At 40.3% G+C, this 19,082-nt stretch overlaps 1 protein-coding gene across 1 annotated transcript; it reads right to left on the bottom strand.

The window, feature by feature from the left end:
• Positions 1-1,350: 1,350 nt before the first annotated feature.
• slc22a6l (solute carrier family 22 member 6, like) lies at positions 1,351-13,689 on the bottom strand. Its single transcript, XM_054756101.1, has 11 exons — positions 13,364-13,689; positions 11,614-12,141; positions 11,426-11,529; positions 11,177-11,331; positions 10,928-11,096; positions 9,064-9,187; positions 8,868-8,983; positions 8,531-8,745; positions 6,418-6,526; positions 2,946-3,149; positions 1,351-2,872 (listed from the first exon to the last, which is right to left on the bottom strand). Exons 2-11 carry the CDS (start codon positions 12,010-12,012, stop codon positions 2,785-2,787), a joined length of 1,683 nt encoding a protein of 560 aa, XP_054612076.1. The 5' UTR covers positions 12,013-12,141; positions 13,364-13,689; the 3' UTR covers positions 1,351-2,784.
• Positions 13,690-19,082: the final 5,393 nt, after the last annotated feature.

The raw sequence follows: 19,082 nt of genomic DNA, 5'->3' as shown, positions 1-19,082 counted from the left end.
ATCAGTAGTTTAGTCATCATTCACATTTCTTTGCACCATTAAAATAAACAAGAAACTGAAGAAACAAGGGGGATCTAATCATTTTTTCCATGACTGCATGTATATTTGATGTAGATCTTACGTGGGGATCCTCCGATTGTCACGCTCTGCAGGTAGGAACTTTATTGGTTTGTCTGTTTCTCCTCCCTTGCTCATTGTGTTTTTCTCATTCTAGAACTTGGGCTACCATGATGGGTGGAGCTACCGAACGAGCCACAGGTGTTCCATATCAGCGTTACCCCTTTATAATCACAAGGCGTTGTTTGATTGCTCTTTATCTTCCCAGACTGATTCCTGCTGGTCTGCTTCATCTTGAATGGTTACAGCAGATATGCTGTCATGCATGGTTGCCTTGCTGCCAGTTCCGTAGCTTCTCCCAGTCAGCCTTCCTTTGTAGAGTTCCGTAGGATTTATTTTTAGTTTTTTAGTTTTAATTTACTCTGTGAGTCCTGCACCATAGATTTTTGTTGTTACATTTTTCCTTCTTGGCTGCTGAGGTCTGCTGTGCAGGACGTTAAAAGACTACTTTATTGACACCGCCCTGCTTCTCTGCATTTTTGGGTCCAACCAAGTTTGTGGCGTGACACCGATGGATCGGCCACAGATTAATATCGACTGATTTCCGTAACAAAAACGTGATCGGCATATGCCGTGCGGCCGCGACATGTCAATTCAACACAAACGTGACGTGAATGTGCATGTGTGCTGTGTCACGTAGGGTTGCCAACACCCACACTGAGCCGACAAGGAACACGCTTTGTCCCGTATTGCCGCGAGAATCAAGACTGGTCTGTAAAACCTCAATGGTTTCTGTTAGACAACTTGCCACAGGCGACCCCAATCCATGCAAAGTCTTCGGACTCCAAATGTGACTTTTTACCACGGCGGCATTTTGTTTTTAAAACAAAGAGCTCGTTTTTGTCCCACTGGGAAGTAGATGTTGTGTCCATCGGGTACGTACTCATTTTCTCAAGTGTCTATTGTCATTTTACTATTTATGTCATGACCTCCAAACACTTGTGTGTTGTTGTTTAATGGAACATTACCTATTAGAACATTACCCTTGGAATTATCTCATGGCGACCCTGGCCAATAGCACTCTTCATAAATACGTTGTCCGATTTCCGATCATCATCTTTGGGGTAATGCGATTTGTTTTCTGTGGAAAAAATAAAATCCGCAAATTTGTGGGAGTAACCCACTTCAGTCAGCCAGCCCCGGCCGTCTGCTGTGGGTTCAAACAAAGGGCCTTCAAAATGAGAGTCGAGTTCTAGCTTAACGCCCAGACTGTCAACTCGACTTTCAAGGTGCAGGGAGTGAGCTTTACCAATGTACAACCAAAATGTTAATCGTTCAAGAGACCATAGACATTTAGGCTGCAGGAGTATTTTATGGTATAAAGAACTTCCTTTTGATTTTTTTTTTTTTTTAAATACAAAACATTGTGAGTCCATAACAACATTGATTGTCTTCATCGTGTTGACCTTTCTAAAACTAGCATCATAGTTTCAATGTTCCAGCTGTGACTCAGGAAAAGAAACTCTTATTTACAGGGATGTGAAAGTGTTTGCCCCTTCTTGAGTTCTTAGTTTTTTGCATGTTTGTCACACTTAAATGTTTCAGATCATCAAACTAATTTGAATATTAGTCAATGACAACACAATTGAACATAAAATGCAGTTTTTAAATGAAACTTTTTATTATTAAGGAAGAAAAAAATCTACATGGCCTTGTGTGAAAAAGCAATTGTCCCCCCCGTTAAAACGTAACTGAGATTAATTGAGTCTATCAGTCTAGAAAAGGTTATAAAGAAATTTCTAAGATTGTGGGACTCCAGCGAACCACAGTGAGAGCCATTTACCACAACTGGCGAAAACATTTTGCCAGAAAACATCTTGATGATCCCAAAGACCTTTGGGAAAATACCCTGAGGTCTGATGAGAAAAACATTTTTGGAAGGTGTGTGTGTCCCATTACATCTGCCGTGAAAGTAACGCTGCATTTCAGAAAGAACATCATACCAACAGTAAAATATGGTGGTGGTAGTGTGATGGTCTGGGGCTGTTTTGCTTCTTCAAGACCTGGAAGACTTGCTGTTATAAATGGAACCATGAATTCTGCTGCCTGCCAAAAAATCCTGAAGGAGAATGTCCACCCACCTGTTCAAGACTTCAAGTTGAAACCAACTTGGGTTCTGCAGCAGGACAATGATCCAAAACAAACCAGCAATTCCACCTCTGAATGGCTGAAGAAGAACAAAATGAAGACTTTGGAGTGGCCTCGTCAAAGTCCTGACTTGAATCCTATCGAGATGCTGTGGCATGACCTTAAAAAGGCGCTTCATGCTGGTAAACTCCCCAATGTGGCTGAATTACAACAATTCTGCAAAGATGAGCAGCCCAGAATTCCTCCACAGCGCTGTAAGAGTACTAATTGCAAGTCTAATTGCAAACGCAGGATTGCAGTTGTTGCTGCTAAGGGTGGCCCGACCAGTTATTAGGTTTAGGGGACAATCACTTTTTCACACAGGGCCATGTTGGTTTGGATTTTTTTTCTCCTTTTAATAATAAAAAGTTTCATTTAAAAACTGCAATTAGTTTGATGATCTGAAACATTTAGTGTGACAAACATGCAAAGAAACAAGGAATCAGAAAGGGGGCTTTGCCACACCTCTATTTATCACAGCAGTAAAACAAGAATTCCATTAACATGCAATCTAATCCAGTATACAACATCATGATGCCTTCAGGCAACTTGCTTCAGGAGATTTTCCTGGGTGTCTTGCAGAATGACTGCTTCCTTTGGTGATGTTTCGCAGCTTCTCCCGGAACCCCTGACAACACGTAAACGCATTAAGATGAACTTTGCAGGTGTTTTTGTCAAGTGAAATAACAAAGTCCACTTACCTGTCCTCCACGTCTTGTATCGTGTCAGGAAGTGGCGATCCGAGCGTCTCTGGAAGGAATATGGCAGCCACGCCACTAATGATGGGAGCTCCTCCGTAAATCAAACCGGGCAACCAAGGTGTGTAGTCGCCACTCAGAAGCACCATGGGGGCCACCATCGCTCCGACGCGGGCCGTCATTGACACCCAGCCCATTCCATTCTGGCTGAGGTAGAAACGCATCCACTTAACGTGGTTATTATCAGGGCTGTTTATTGGACGTACGACGTTCACAGTTTTCTCTCATCTGATGGCATTATGACATTATTATCCAATATTGTATTGGATTTACTCTTTGTCAGCGCCGTTTATTTCAACGAGCAACCCAGAAAAAGCTGTAAAAATCAGAGTGTTAACAGGAATTGTAAAAGGGGCCATAAGTTAGCCAATATGGTTCCTCCTAGGAGAGCCATTGCTCATTGGAACTGAACTTAAAGAAGTAAATGTGGTATATTTAGGCATGGGTAAGCCATTGTTTTCCTCAATTTAAACACTTTCTGGTTCCAAAATATTGCACTTTTAAAGCTGCATGGTATCTGGGGATTGCCGTAATAGGCTGTGATGTATTTGTTTGTGTAAGCTGATGTGACAACAAAGGGTGAAAATGTGTCAAAACATGCACCCCCGCTGCGTTGCCTGTGCTGTTATTTTTCTAACAAATACATCACCCGGTGGCGCTGTTTTTAAACCCCAAGGTTTGACCCCATATATCGAATTCACTTGAAATTTCTCACGTAGCTCAAAATGGTCAACAAAACCCTGTAACTTTAGGGTCACATGTCTGTACTGTAATCAAAATTGAGCATTATTATGTGTAAAGGCAGATGTTTTGATACAGTTTTTGTGCTGGATCTCATTTTACTGTGCAGTTGGCACCTAATAATATGGCCACTATTGATGATCAATAGCAAAATAGATCCAAAGTTTCTGGTTTTCTGGGACTGGTAGTATAATAATGAATCATGTGCATCTCTGTGAAAGGATCTGCTCCTATGAAATGGACTGTGATAACAGCATAAGCAGTGTAATGGTCTCACTATTGAGACTTCCTTCGCTCACTTAGCCCGTTTCTCACTCCTTGTAACGAGACGAGACACGACAAGCACAGGGATAAAAGTAAGGAATCGTTCTCTTTTTTTATGACAGATTCATTTCATTCTTGTATTTAGTGTTTTTAAGGGCTAACTGTACTAAAATACAAATATAAGGCATTCACAAGATGCATTCAAAGACACTGTGAATATGTAGTACTCTACACTGGTCACTAGGTGTCAGTAATGTTCGGTGAGACACGCAAACACCATACTCCATCACTGGAACAGGCAGAATAATCCTAACTAAAAATCCTTACTAAAAACATGAACTACTGTTACTGCAGTAACCCACGCCAAGCTAAAACTCAACTCTGAATGCCATCGTTACTTCCTGTCGGTCCCCCACTCAGGTTCTCTAGCATCGGACCAGACTTATTCATGTCTTAAATTGCTTATTTACTCTTATTCCGTCTATTTTATTGGGTGATAGGAGTGTAAAGGTGATTATAGGGCTGTTATTTTGTGTCTAGAGGGCTCTAATGATGTTAAATACTGTATTTACAAGGTCATACACAGGTTTTTAATGCTCTAACTACGAAAATATTGTCATGATCTGTAGTGCTGCTCTGCTGCCGCCTCTCTGTTTCTTGTTGGAGCACACTACCTGCCTGGGAGGAGTCACCTGAACACACCTGCAGCCAATTTACCCATACTTTAGCAGCACTGTCATGCCTACTCGTTGCCAGATCGTTCCCTGCTTCTCTCCTCATTCACGCTCACCCTTGCCTTGTGTTTACGCGTCAGCTTACTTTGTGGTCCTCCCGCGTCTCTCGTGAGTGCTGCGTCCCTGATTGGCTATTCCAGCAGTGGTATTACTTTTGTTGTACTGTGGCCCGTGTATCTCTTGCTAGGTTTTCAGCAGCGTCTTTTGTTTTTCTCTTAGCATAATTTTCCCGCTTGGTTTTCAGCAGTGATTTTTTTTGTTTTGTTCCCTGTAACTTTCGCCAGCCTTATTGTTACCGCCGTGCACTCGTTATTTTCTAGTTTCTTCCCTGCTATTTTTGTGTCTAGCGGGGACTTTAGTGTTTTTGTGGTGTTTTTCCCCGCGGTTCGGCCCGGTGGTTTTTGTTGTACTTTTGCCTTTTTTGTGTTTTGGTATTTTTCCTCCTTGTGAGTCACCTTTTGTTTAATAAACTTTTGTTACACAGACTTGACTTGCCTCTGCAATCTGGGATTCTGCACATTGGCTGTGGCCGCACGTGACAAATATTCCATTTCTAAACTAGAAATGCAAATGAGAGCGCAGACCTCCGCCAAGCGCCACAGCTCCCCCCCATATTGTGATTCACACCCAAATAATAATCCTACATTTTTTGAACAGTCTTTGATATTTTGTCGACCCTGTTGGAAACTTGTCCTGTAATTTTTTTTCCAAGTGCTCTGACCATTTTTTGTGGAGTTATACGCACGAATGCAGAACATGTCTCGCAATGTTTAAAGAATCCTTTAAAAAGATTCCTGGATCCAGACGGTGATCCGGACCACCCCCAAAATTGAATCAGTTCTTCCACATCCCATTCCCGACAATTCATTTCATCCAAATCCATTTAGAGCTCTTCAAGTTATTTTGAACGCAAACAGATAAAAACAGAACCTCCGCGCTGAGCTTGCGCTTGGCAGAGGTAATAAGGGATCCTGCTTTGCAGAAATTCACTTACCAGGGTCAGGTCTGGAACCAGTTACCCACGATAAACGAGGGATTACTGTACCTGCATAACTCATCAGGAAAAAAGTAACAAAATGCATCTATTTTAGCACAAAAAGTAATGATGGTGTTTTATTACAAATGATTGTGATGGTGTATTACTTATTCAGTATCAGTATTAGTATCTGTGATACCAAGCGCTCTTTTACTCGGTATTGTATCAGTAAGGAAAGCAGTACAACAAAAGACCTGTCAAGAGGCAAAGTCGTTGTATCCAACCCCTCTTTGTTCAACCCTCGCCACCTCGGCCATAAAGGGAATCTTTTGCCAAGTTAATCTTTATCTCATTATTTGACCTTTAACCTGTAGCGGCACACACCCCACACCCTGTTCCGTTGCACTAGATTGCAAACAATTTGTATACCGTATTGAAATAATAGATACTGATTGCAGTTTTCCACAAGGAGTTAGAGTCTGCGTGTTGGAGCCATTTTATATTCCGAGTGAGACATAATGTAATTTGAGACATTATGTAAGCAGTCAGAGTGGCCTGTCAGTCTGATTATCCGGCTCACATAGTCAAGGAGAAAAGTCCTCAACTGGGGTTGTGATTGCCTTAATGAGCTTAAGTTCAGGCATACTTTGTGCAATAATGTAAACAACATTTTCTCTCAGCAAACTAGAATTTGACTTACCGAATTATGGTGGGGAAGAGCTCTCCAGCGTAAAGGTAACAGCAATTGAAGGAAGCAGCGAGGCAGCCTTTGCCAACCACAGCCAGAGAGGTGCGCACCATCTGTTGGTCTGTGCATGAGTGCAATGAGAGTCAGGACATTTCCCCCCTTGTTAGAAATACACACAGTATTACCACTATTAGAAATGGACATTGCATATGTGTTTTCTTTTGGTGGATTTACATTTTTTTGGAACGTTTGTCTCATAGGTAATGCAATAGATAGGGGTGTCAACTTTTTTTTCACTTCCGATACAATACCGTAGGTGTGTTTCTTGTGAGCTTTGAATGCACAGTGGGGTTGTTCGTGTTAAACTTCCCCGGTTCTGCGCCACCGCGTTGGACTGGTGCATGGCGGGTTTTGCACTCGCCTGCAACGTCTTCTTCGGACTACGGCGAGGGGTGCAGCCTCATAGCCAACATCGGTCCTGCTCCTTGCTACTTCCTTAGCACTATTGTGATCATGCATGCTAGATCCGACCCTGCTGGATAGAAGTGCTGAAGCACTGAAGCGGAAGCTTTGGAATAGATCGACGTGCTTACATCAGATATTTTAGATGCAGGCTGATATAATCCGATGCTCATTGTTATCCGATATCAGTATCGAATCAGGACACCCCTAGCACTTCACTCAAATCTGAATGTCGGAATCAAAACTAGAAGACAGGAAAAAAGATATTGTTTAACTGTCCATTTGCATAAGAAAAAAAGTGATTATTGATTATTTAAGATGGGACGGACACTCTCTATTTGATTGTTCTAAACTCCTGTTTCAATGCCAGTGCTGTTTTGAGCTAATAATGCTGCCCTGAGGAGTTCTCATCAGACCGTACGTCTACATCAAGGGTGTCCAAAGTGCGGCCCGGGGGACATTTGTGACCCGCGGCACATTCTGAAAATACAATTAATCAAGAAATCTTTTTAAAAAAAAAAAAAAAAAGCAAAAATGGACAAAAAAAATGAAGTAATTTTACAAAAATAAAGTTTAAATATTAGGAGAATAAAGTCATAATATTACTAGAAAAAGGTTGCAATTTTATGAGAATAAGTTTGTGATATTAAGAGAAAAAAAACATATAATTACATGTAATTTAAAATGTAAATATTAAAGAACAATATGTTATTTTCTAAAGTTGTCATGTTATGTGAAACAAACAAAACAGAATAAAATTGCAATTGGGGAAAATTAGGTTGGCAAAAAAGTTATAATATTACGAGTGTAAAGTCAAAATGCTATTGGACTAAAAGCATAACATTACAAGAAACCGTGAATGTTGAAATATCTGGGGAAAAAACAATAGAAATGAAAAAACAAACAAAAAATTTGAAATCAGGCGAAAAAGTTCACACAAATAAAACACCTTTTTAACCTTTACGGCAAAGCTGAGATGCAGGCTGTTTCTTTTTCTTGAAATGTATATAACGTCTTAGCACATCTACATGGGTTGGTGTACAAAATGTAAAAACAACTCTTCCACCCTTTCATTTTTCAGTATGCGACCCGCGATGAAAAAAGTTTGGACACCCCTGGTCTACGTGCATGTAGCTCACACAGCTCACGTCCTTCATTGAGACTGCAATCTCATTTCAGACTCAACTCAACAGCACCTCTGCTGTATTTCACTCAATTTTGCCTTATTTGCTTCAACTCACAACATCTTTTGAATTCTTGCTGATCAATGAATCGATTATGATGCCCATCTCTATATGGAACCATATTTGGTAACTTAAAATAAATTCCACACCCTCGCTATATGTTAGTAGAAGCATTTCTCTCAGCCAATCAATCAACCATACTGAACGAAAAGAATACTATACAGAATCATGTACAGTATACCTACAATAGACTAGTACAAAGTGAGTAGAGTGAGGTTCCCTAGGCTGGTTAAGTTAGCATGTCACTGAATCCTTTCAACTGGAAAACCGTCACAGTAACAGTTGGCTTTGAATGTGAATTACAAGTATATTTAGCTCTGAGCCTGAGGTCACACTGCCTTTCCACCATTTTGCTTGTTTTCCTTGTATGGGCATCTTTGTGTTGGACTCGTCATGCTCGCATGCAGTGTGTTCCATACCATAAGGTACCAGCAGGTTGGCCAATATGGTGACTCCTGCAATGATTAATGCACCACTTTGGGATGGACGTCGTCCTATAAAACTCATGGACACGGTTATGACAACCTTGGCAGGAAAGTCCACGGCGCCAAAGATCACTTGGATTAAGTAGATATCCACCCCAAATTTCTGGAGATCCATAGATAGCCCATAGTAGGCAAAGCTTGTTGACAGCCTGTGGAAGTAAAGAAGAGAGTTCAGGGTTACCTACGGGTGCTTGAAATGACTGAATTTTTAATTTTGCATGACAAATAAGGCTTGAATTTTATATAAAGTCATGTAAAGTGCTTGAATTACCAGACAGCACTGAGGCAGACTGTCATCTTCCTCATGGTGGGAGTGCGGAACAGATCCAAGACTGTGTAGGTTCCCTGTGAGCATGACATCTCTTTCTTCATTGACTCCTGCAGCATCTAAAATCAACGAAAAAAAAATCCATACTGAAATTCATTTTAAATGTCCAACAAAAGAAAAACAGTAGAGTTTCTCCTACTTGAATGTCAATTTTGTCTCCTTCTTCGTGACGTCCGTTCATTTTTGCCACACTTTTTAGGTTCTTGATGGCCTGGTCATACTTGTTGCTGATGACCAGCCATCTTGAAGATTCATGAAACCACCTGTGTGAGAATTTGTTAGTGCTTCTACTTATTTATCAGGCTCAGTTTGATGTCATTCATGCTCCAGGTTTGGTTCCCGCGGGCCGCAAGTTGAGTAACTCTCCTGCAGTGCTGTCCCCAAACTGTTACCTCAGAGGTTGAAAGGATAGAAATGTCAAAATGCTCTTATTTCAGATTGATTATCAAGTACAGTAATCCCTCCAGCGACCCTAATGAGGACAAGCAGGATAGAAAATAGATGGATGGATGGTACAGTAATCCCTCCTTTATCATGGCTAATTGGTTCCAGACTTGACTGCAATAGGTTAAGTATAAATTCTTCTGTATAAATTAGGGGTGTAACAATACGTGTATCTGTATCGCACCGTTCAATACACATTCGTACCAAACTGTGACCCCCGTATCGAACAATACGCACTTTCATATTTATTTGATCAACTTCTGACGGCGCTCTGCCCTGAAAGCTCAGCGTATCTGCGATCAGCTACTCTGTCTTAGGTTGCATCGTCAAGCACAGAGCCACTGAGCTCCGCCTCCCACATTCACACCATGCTAAACATTCCGAAAAATGCTAAAAATGTTAGCAAATTTCAATAAAATTCGAATTAAAAATTAACGGTAATTTATTTTTTGTGTTGAAAAAAAATATCGAACTACAGCACAAACTACATTTTGTTGCAGCCCTGGTATAAATGGAACATTTTCATAGTTATTGTCATGTTCTGTAGTGCTGCTCTGCTGCCACCTATATGTGCTTTATTGCAGCACACGTCCGGCCTGGGAGGAGTCACCTGGTTACACCTGCAACCAATTATCCTGGGACGAGTTTAGATGTGCCTGTGTGTTACTCATTTGCCAGATTGTTCCCTGCTTTATGCATGACTCCTGTGCCCCCCCCCGTTCACACTGAATGTGAGTGTGAATGGTTGTTTGTCTATATGTGTCTATATGTTTGTCTATACTGTATGTGTCTATATGTTTGTCTATATGTGACCTGTGATTGGCTCGCCGCCCGAAGTCAGCTGGCATAGGCTACAGCATACCCCGCGACCCTAGTGAGGATAAGCAGCACAGAAGATGGATGGATGGAAGACATCTTACCTTGTAGGGGAGTAGAAGTATTATTATTATTATTATTATTATTATTATTATTGTGCCTGTCGTGAGATAATTTAAACCTGCAATAAAAGCCATTTGTTCAAGTCTGGTGCTTTGGTGGGGGTCTCACCGAACAATTACTGACACCCAGTGACCAGTGTAGAATACTACATTCACAACTTGTGGTCTTTATGGCTTAAACTATGTTTGCATTTTAGTGAATTTAGCCACTTTTATGCTTGAAAATGCTTAATCTGGGCAAAAATATGCTTAAATATGTATATTTTTGACTAATAATAGGCCTAGTCAACCAAAAAATTAATTTTATTGATTAATTAACGTTTGAAAAAACGCGATAGAGTGACGGAGCGATGCTCAAACCGCGATATAGCGAGGGACTTCTGTAAAATGAAGAACTTTGGGATCTTTCCTACCCCCGTTTGATCAATTATTTGATTGGGAAGTGTATCCCCGGACTTAAATTCATATGTAGGGAAATTAAACAGACAATAGACATACAGTACCTGTATGATGCAGCGCAGTTTTAAATACTGTTTACTGCGTACATAATAAAGTACATAATATTGTGTTGTTCACTGAATATTTGCAGGTTTCTCATATGCTTAACTCTATATGGCTCACCATGCATAGATGAAGAAGACGTAGAAGGGCGAAGACACAGCCAAGGTCAACCACCTCCAGTCCCGAACAAAGTAAGCAACGAGCGCCAGGATTAACTGTCCCAACGTGTAACAGTAACCTGTGAGAGTCCCCACTGCAGTCCGCACACGGGTGGGGATCCACTCCACAACTTTTTCGAAGAAAAGTAAATCATTTTATGTCAGATGACGTATTCTAATTTCAGCTCGTATTTTTCAAAGCCAAACTTACTGAGTGAGAAGGTGTTGAGACCCAGGCCCGACAGAGCCATTCCGCAACCAAAGCGGCACAGGCAGAAGATGGGGAAGGATGTGGAGAAAGCAGCACACGTCCCAGACACCGCCATCAGCAGGTGAGAAATAAGCAGCAGGATGCGGCGGCCAAATCTAACATCGAGAGTCAGCATAGCTCACCATCATATGTCAGCAAGCTGCTGTTTCTTGTATCATGGTACGATAATAACTTAAGAGTCATGTTTACTTGTCTGCAGGACTTCCCAAGAAAATGGCTCCCACAAGAACACCACCCATGTAGATGGTTTGGCCCATTTGCTTCAAAGAGCGCAGATCACATACCAAATCCCACTGAACACGCAACATAACACAACTTTTAAACCCCCACTGGAACTGAGACAAAACATCCAGTCCAGCCAAGAAATGTAGCCGTACCTCAGTTATGATAGTGGAGCTCATCTCTGTCATGTTATAGGACCATCCATCAGTACATCCCTGCAAGCCAACGTCAGCATCAAATTCTTCCTGCTCCTGTGATTTTAAGGTGCCGTTCCTGCCCAGAAGGTGCCACTGTGGAGCAACGTAGCGTCGACAACGCTGATGCTTGCCCGCTTGGTCCAGCGGCACTGTGATTGTCAGCACTTCCTGTGGGCTGAGCTGGTATTGAGAGAGGTTTGTGTGCGCACTGCAGTAGTGAGGAGGCACGGCTGCCACAAAGTTCTGTAGCAGGTTGTGACTGGCCATCAGCAGCACCGGAATACATAGCAGGGTCACATGCAGGATCTGGAAGCGGCCCGTGCTGCCCACCTGCTCCAGGAGGTCACCGAACCCCATTTAAAAAAAAAATAATTAATCAATTCTACTTTTACAGGGCTCCACAAGTTGCACCAGGAGGTCTAGTTGTTAAGATCCAGCAGCATTCCTCGTTATGTTGTTGGCACTGATGAACATTCCCCAGAGCACCTGTGAAAATATTTAGGAATACAGGCAAACTTTCATATAAAACCTGTTTATATGTTGCATAAACAGTATTATACTAAAACACTGTACAGTGCCATCTCTCAAGACGTACAATTTGCAGATGTACTAAATTCAGGAAAATACACGGCTAAAGTCGCACAATAATCCAGAGGTTGTGCTGCATGAGGCCTCCACACATTTTGCATGGCTCAGTTCAGTTGGTATCTAGAAGATTAGCTCTTTTATTTGGCTTTCTGTGATGCTACCACAGAAGGATACCAGTGGTGGCAACAGGGAGAAATGCGATGGCACCCATAGGGCTGGAAACTCACTGCAACGTGGGCAAGTGATAGATGAGTCTCTGTCCTGGCGCCTCAGTACAAGATGGATAAGTCAACAATAATAATAAAACAACTCATCACTGACGTTGGATTGTTTTTTACATTTCAATATTTACACCTGCAGGTATGTCAGGAGTGATACATGATGTCCTTTTGCATACACTGTCCAAGTTACTGGTAAATGCACAAAGTCTGTTTTTTTTATGCTTAACGATGCAGTGATTAACTTGATTTTACACTTGCACAGTTAAAGTGAAAGATTGTTATAAAGTGTGATGTACTGTGTGAAGTTTGCAAGCTTCCTGCTCCTCATTCTGCAACGTTAACGTGAAGTATAGAATTGATTGCTTTTACGTTTTACTGCGATGAACTTATTTTTACAGGTAAAGAATGTTGTAGCGTGTGATTCATGAAGTACGTCGGCCTCCTGCGCTTTTGTCATCAAAGTTATGGTAAGTACACAAGTTGTGTTTTTTAAGCTTTCCTACGCTGTGGTTTACTGCTTTTTACACTTGCATGACCGATAAGAATGTTATAAAGCGTGATGTACGGTGTTTGTAGGCTTCTCGCTGCACATTCATCATCAAAGAAAATGGTAAGTACACAATTTATGGTTTTAAAGCTTTCCTTTGCAGCAGTTAACTTCTTTTTACACTTGCATGACCGATAAGAATGTTATAAAGCGTGATGTGTGCTATAAATAGAGTAGCTGCTTTTTGCACTTGTAAGACAGTTAAAAATGTTACCTAAACACTACTTAATTGTGATAGGTACAGATTGACCTTGGAACTTATGATGTGGATGGAATATGTTTTAAAATGTATTCCCAAGCAACCGCCCGGTTCCTGGAACTGATCCATTTGACCTATTTGGGAAGCACTCACCTGCAGAAATAGAGAGGAACGCTGTCTCAGTGTCCAACGCCTTTCCTTCAGACCACTCACAGCAACATCCAGTCAAGTAAAATAGTTGAAAAGGCCAAAACAGTCAAAAGGAAGTAGGTAAAGTTGCTGCTGCATGTTCATGCAAATAATCTGCTCTTGAATTTTTCCCCCTGAACTTTGGATTATTGAAAATGCTATGGAGGCGGCTGCACGAGGTATTAGCAGCTCACTCACTTAACACTGAGGTATAATGCAGAGCCTTTGCAATTTAGGAGCAAAGTCTCAAAGAGAGGTCCAGCGGCAAAAGTGGGCAGACACTGCACCTTAGTTTGGCTCATTCCCACTCTCTGCTCCTTATTGGTTACTTCATGTGTGCATGTGTGCACACTGGTAATAGTCTTCAAATGTATTATTTATCATTGATTCTTTTAATAACGTCATGCTTTTAATAGGAAAAGGGATACCTGAAACTAAATACATTTGCAGCAAATGTTCTGGCTCTCACTGTCATGGATGACTGAGGACTATTTGGGAAAACTATCCTGGCAAATATGTGCAAATCTGCATAATATTAGCTGTTATGTTATAGCTAAACGTTTGCCCTTTTGTCCTGCTAAATAGTTTTGAGGAATGCATGCACTTGTGTAATGATCAGCGTGAGGTGTCAAGCTGAATAAAGCAGCAGGTGCACCAAACCAAATCAAAGCAGAACAAAAAATATGTTGTTTCAGCTGTGAGAATCACATCCAGTCCTGATATGTCCTTTTAAACTGTTTTTGGGTGGCCTTTGAGTCCCCAAAAGTAAAAAGTAAATCAAAACATTCATTTTCTATCATGATTGTGGTTTATAAATCTGAGCGGCATCATAGTGAGAGGTGTTGAACTTGAAATAATAAATAATAGCTCAATAATACAAGGAAAGGGGTGATCTCTTGCCAGTTTATTGTATATCATTTACATTTTACCTTAAAAATGGCACATTAGTTGCGTTTTTTTTTTTAGACTGATATTTTAAAACGTGAGTTTAGACTTTAAACTTGTAAAATCAGCCATTAGTCTCGAAGAAGACTTGCTGTCTTGCATTTTATTACAGAGGTCAAAAGCTATGTGTGTCATTGCATTGGCAATAGTGACACATTACTTATGCCTTCTTGCCTTGTGCCTGTCGCTCTGTTAATAGTTACAGACACAAGTGTGCTCATGCTTTATAACTTTGACCCCTTGTCTATCATGGGAGTCCAAAACCGTGCACATACAATTCGATGAAGTAACTATGGCGGCCCAAAAGTGTAAAGGAACTAATAATAACACATTGTTCTGCACTGCTCTGAAAGGTACAAAGAAATGACAACATCCCTACACATTGTGGATGTGAAATACTGTATAAAAGCCTCCTATAAATACAAAAGAGACATTTTAGAATCACACCGTGTGCAAGGCATAGTGTATTGTATTTTTTTCCCGTACAGACACATATTGTTATGAAATAAATTATTATTATTTCCGGTGTTGTATGTAGCAATGATTTCTAGGATTTGTTAACGTTTCCAAACACGTGCAGTGAACGCACATCTGGAGAGAAGTTTGATCTTACTTGCAAAGGGTTTTGCGTCCATACAACAGAGAGCAGGAAGCATTTTGCCCAAATTGATTCTGTGTGTATCCAAAACCGGTAATTTGGGACTGGCTCAAAGGAATGTCTCCACTATCCTCCGTTATGATTTTCAATTTCAAATGCCAGCCAGTGTAATCACCAGTAGTGTATGTTTGTCCCATATTAGCTGTAGCAGAATAGGTTTAAAGACATCTAGATATGTGTGTGAATGCAGTTGTCCCTCGCCACATCGCGGCTCGAATTTTACAGCTTCTCTATCATGGGTTTTTCAAACATATACTAATTAATCATGCTGTTATTACACAAAAAAATATTATGATAGAAAATGTTACCTAATGTTACCTAAATTAAGCATTTTCAATCATAAAAATGGCTAAATGAACTAAAATATAAATACAGTAGTGCCTCGCATAACGTAAACCTCCTTTTACGTAAATTCCACTGAACGTAAAGAATTTAGGTAAAGTTTTTGCATCGTATTACGTAAGAAATTCCATATAACGTAAAGCGTCAAGTCGGTGCAAGTTCAGAAGCTCGCGCGGCAGAGAGAGGGAAACATTTTCCATGAGTAACAGAGTACACTTGGTGATGCCTTCTGATGCTTCACGCTCTCATTGGCCTACGCTCTCATCTCATTGGCTGACTTATACAGCACGTACGTGAGTTTGTGTGAGAGACAGGCTTCTCCCTTCAACCTCCCTTCCTCATCGTAGTCGCCCTTAAACTAGTTCGCACGCATTGATATCTCTTCTTGAATATTTTGAAGGGCCAAAGGGGTGAGTTTGGGAAGATCTTGGAACGGATTAGGCTATTTACATGTATTTTATGCTTCGTATAACGTAAAAACCCTAAAACATAAACGTTCTTGAAACGGATTATTTACGTTGTAGGGGCGTCTACTGTATAAAGCGTTTAAAAGACGCATTAAAAGACACTGATATGTAGCTTTGTACACTGGTTACCAGTGTCAGTAATGTTACTTTAATGTTCAGTGAGACACACAAGCGCCAGACTTGATCACCAGAACAACAGGCTTTTATTGCAGGTTTGAATACAGCCCATTTGTTTAAAAAAAATGAATGAAAAAAAGCATAGATAAGCAAATTGTATGTATTGTTTGCCTAAATTAAGCATTTCAATCATAAAAATGGCTAAATGAACTAAAAATACAAATATTAAAAAAAAAAAAATACAAGAAATTAAGAAGATGCATCCAAATTGTGACTGCAGTATTCCACTAGGTGTCAGTACTTGTTCAGTGAGACAAGCACCACACCGCTGCTGGAACAACAGGCTTTTATTGTGGGTTTAAATGATCTCACAACAGGCAAGATAATAATAACATAATAATAATAATAATAACAGGCTATTGTTGTGACCGTAATCCAGCTAAAGATCAACTCTGAACCCCCAACATCACTTCCCGCCTACACGTCCGGAACAGATTTAGTGCGACACACACAAGTAAGAGTTTTATTTATGTCTAAAATACTATATATTCTTTTATTATATCTACTATATTGAGTAATATGAATGTAAAGGTCATCACATGGGTGTTATGTCATGTCTAGAGGGCTCTAGCAATGTAAAAAAAAAAACGTACTTAGAAAATCATAAACAGATTTTCGATGCCATAACTACGGAAAAATTCCTTTTATAAAGAAATCTGTCATGATTTGCACTCTGCTTGGTTTGCTGCTTTCTGCTTTCTTGTTTCAGCTCTGCAGAGGAACTCTCAGCAGCTCCTTGACTTGCACAGCTGCAGCCCATTACTAATCAGCCTCTTCTTAAGCAGTGCTGGCTAGTCAGACCATTGCCTGATTGTTGCTAAACCTTCACCAGCATTGTGCAGGCACCGCTCCTTCATGCCATATCTGTTTGTGATTGCCTTTTTGCCCTTCCCGGTGTCTTTTGTTTGGACTTTGTTCTATGTCGTCTTTGAGCACCTTTTGCTACCATTATATTCCTTTCTTGAACTTCTTTGTCTCTGCTTTGGGGTCTAAAACTCCTAACACCCGTGCCAGCACCATAACAGAATCCTACTTTGCGGAAATTCACATATCATAGTTGGGTCTGGAACCAACCGCGATAAGTTACTATATAAACTTTACATTTAAAAACAACATGAATTCAAATTGTTCCTTTGGCATTTCAACTGCATCAGAAGCACAGTAATCACTTTTATGCTATGCCCTTAAAATGACTTTTTATCAGCCATGATTTACTCACTCGTATACAGGCCATTTAATTCCATTGATGTCAGTATTTATTCTATCAGATAAACTTCCTAAACAGGCTTTAAGACAATCCTTGACTTTACAGCAATGAAGCCCATCATGAAGAACCATTTCGATTCCCTGATGCTATGTAGTGAGAATCGCACCTGATGTTGTGAAATGTTGCTTTGGAGTAAAGTTTACGGGCGTGACATGACAACAACATGACCCTTTTATGTTATCACAAAATCCTCCAATATATCAGCATATCTTGTCATGGTTGCATCCTGTTTCGACTGGAAAAGTGATGCTACCCTCTGAGCTTAAAGTCCTTAAAGTCCAGTCAGCTGACCGTTTCTAGTCCTGCAATTGTAACGACACTGAGGCTGTGGTACAAAGGACAGACCAAATACACTCGTGGTGTGTCTGTCGCGAAGGAAACTGCTCTTACAGCCGGCTCTTTGAAGTGAACGAGCCTTTGTTTTTTTTCTGTTAAAGCTGCACATGATTGGTCAATATGTCTGGTGCCGTATGTGTCGACACTGAAGGGGAGGGAGAGGTTACACACACACAGGAAAACTGGAAAGGTGAGGAAAATGGGCAGCAGGAAAGAAAAGCTGAGGCACTTTGTGTTTCTGAATGCCAATCTTCTGTAAAGAAAAGCAAAAACTGTTACCTGGATGCTGCTTTTTCTTTGTTGTGTAATGTTATGTTGATATAATTATATTTTGCTGGATATAATTATATTTTTGCATCAGAAATTCATTTTACACACACAATAATCCCTTGTTTATCGCGGTTAGTGGTTCCAGATCCCACTGTAATAAGTGAATTTCCGTGAAGTAGGATTCCTTATTTATAAATATTTTCATAGAACATAGAAAACCTGTTTACATCCTTCTAAATAAAATTTTTAACATTAGAGCCAGCTAGACATGAAATAACACCCCTACAGTCACTTTTACTCTGGTATTACCCAGTATAGTGGACATCCATCCCTCCATCCATCCATTTTCTATGCCGCTTCTCCTTATATTAGACATAGTAAGAGTAAATAAAACATTTAAGACATAAATAAGACTTGTGCTTGTGTGTGTTGCTATAAATGTGTTCCACAGGGCACCCGAAAGAGAGGCAGACAGGAAGCAACTTCCAGTGTTCAGAGTTGAGTTTCAGCTTTGTGTGGGTAATGGCCACAAAAGCAGCCCGTGTTTTTATTAGGGATTTTCATTAGGGATTGTTGTGGCTGTTTTGAGATAATTCAAACTTGTTATTCCAGGGACTGATGCTTGTGTGTCTCACTGAACATTACAGTAACACTACTGACACCTAGTGACCAGTGTAGAATACTACTTTTCATCAAGGTCTGTGAATGCGTATTTTGAATGCCTTGTATTTGTATTTTAGTTCATTTAACCATTTTTATGCTTGAAAATGTTTAATTTAGGCAAAAAAATACGTAACATTTGCTTAAATATGTTAATTTTTTACTAATAATAAGCCGTATTCATGCAAGGGACGCCCCATCGCATTGTGATAAGAAAGAAGAAGAACAAGAAAAGTAATTTAGGAGTTAAAAAATCCGTCTCTTTTTAGTGAGCCGAGCCGTTTCTCTAAGAGCCAAACATTTCATCAATAAAACACACAATACACACTTTCCATATTGTTTATTGCCAACCTATACTCAATTTACGCATTTTTGTTTTGGATTTTCAAATTGTCAAGAATAGTGCACCATAGGTAAAATGAATAGCGTGCTAGAGGTGCAAAACTGTAACTCTCATAAGGTAAAATAATGTGACGTGGAAAGGTGTTTGCTTTTTCACACAGGGCCATGTAGGTTTGGATTTTTTTTCTCCCTTAAAAATACAAAGTTTCATTTTAAAAC

The sequence above is a fragment of the Dunckerocampus dactyliophorus genome, chromosome 16, assembly GCF_027744805.1.
Source record: "Dunckerocampus dactyliophorus isolate RoL2022-P2 chromosome 16, RoL_Ddac_1.1, whole genome shotgun sequence".
Classification (NCBI taxonomy): Eukaryota; Metazoa; Chordata; class Actinopteri; order Syngnathiformes; family Syngnathidae; genus Dunckerocampus; species Dunckerocampus dactyliophorus.
Note: the sequence above shows the minus strand (reverse complement) of the source record. Positions and strands in the feature narration are given on the sequence as shown.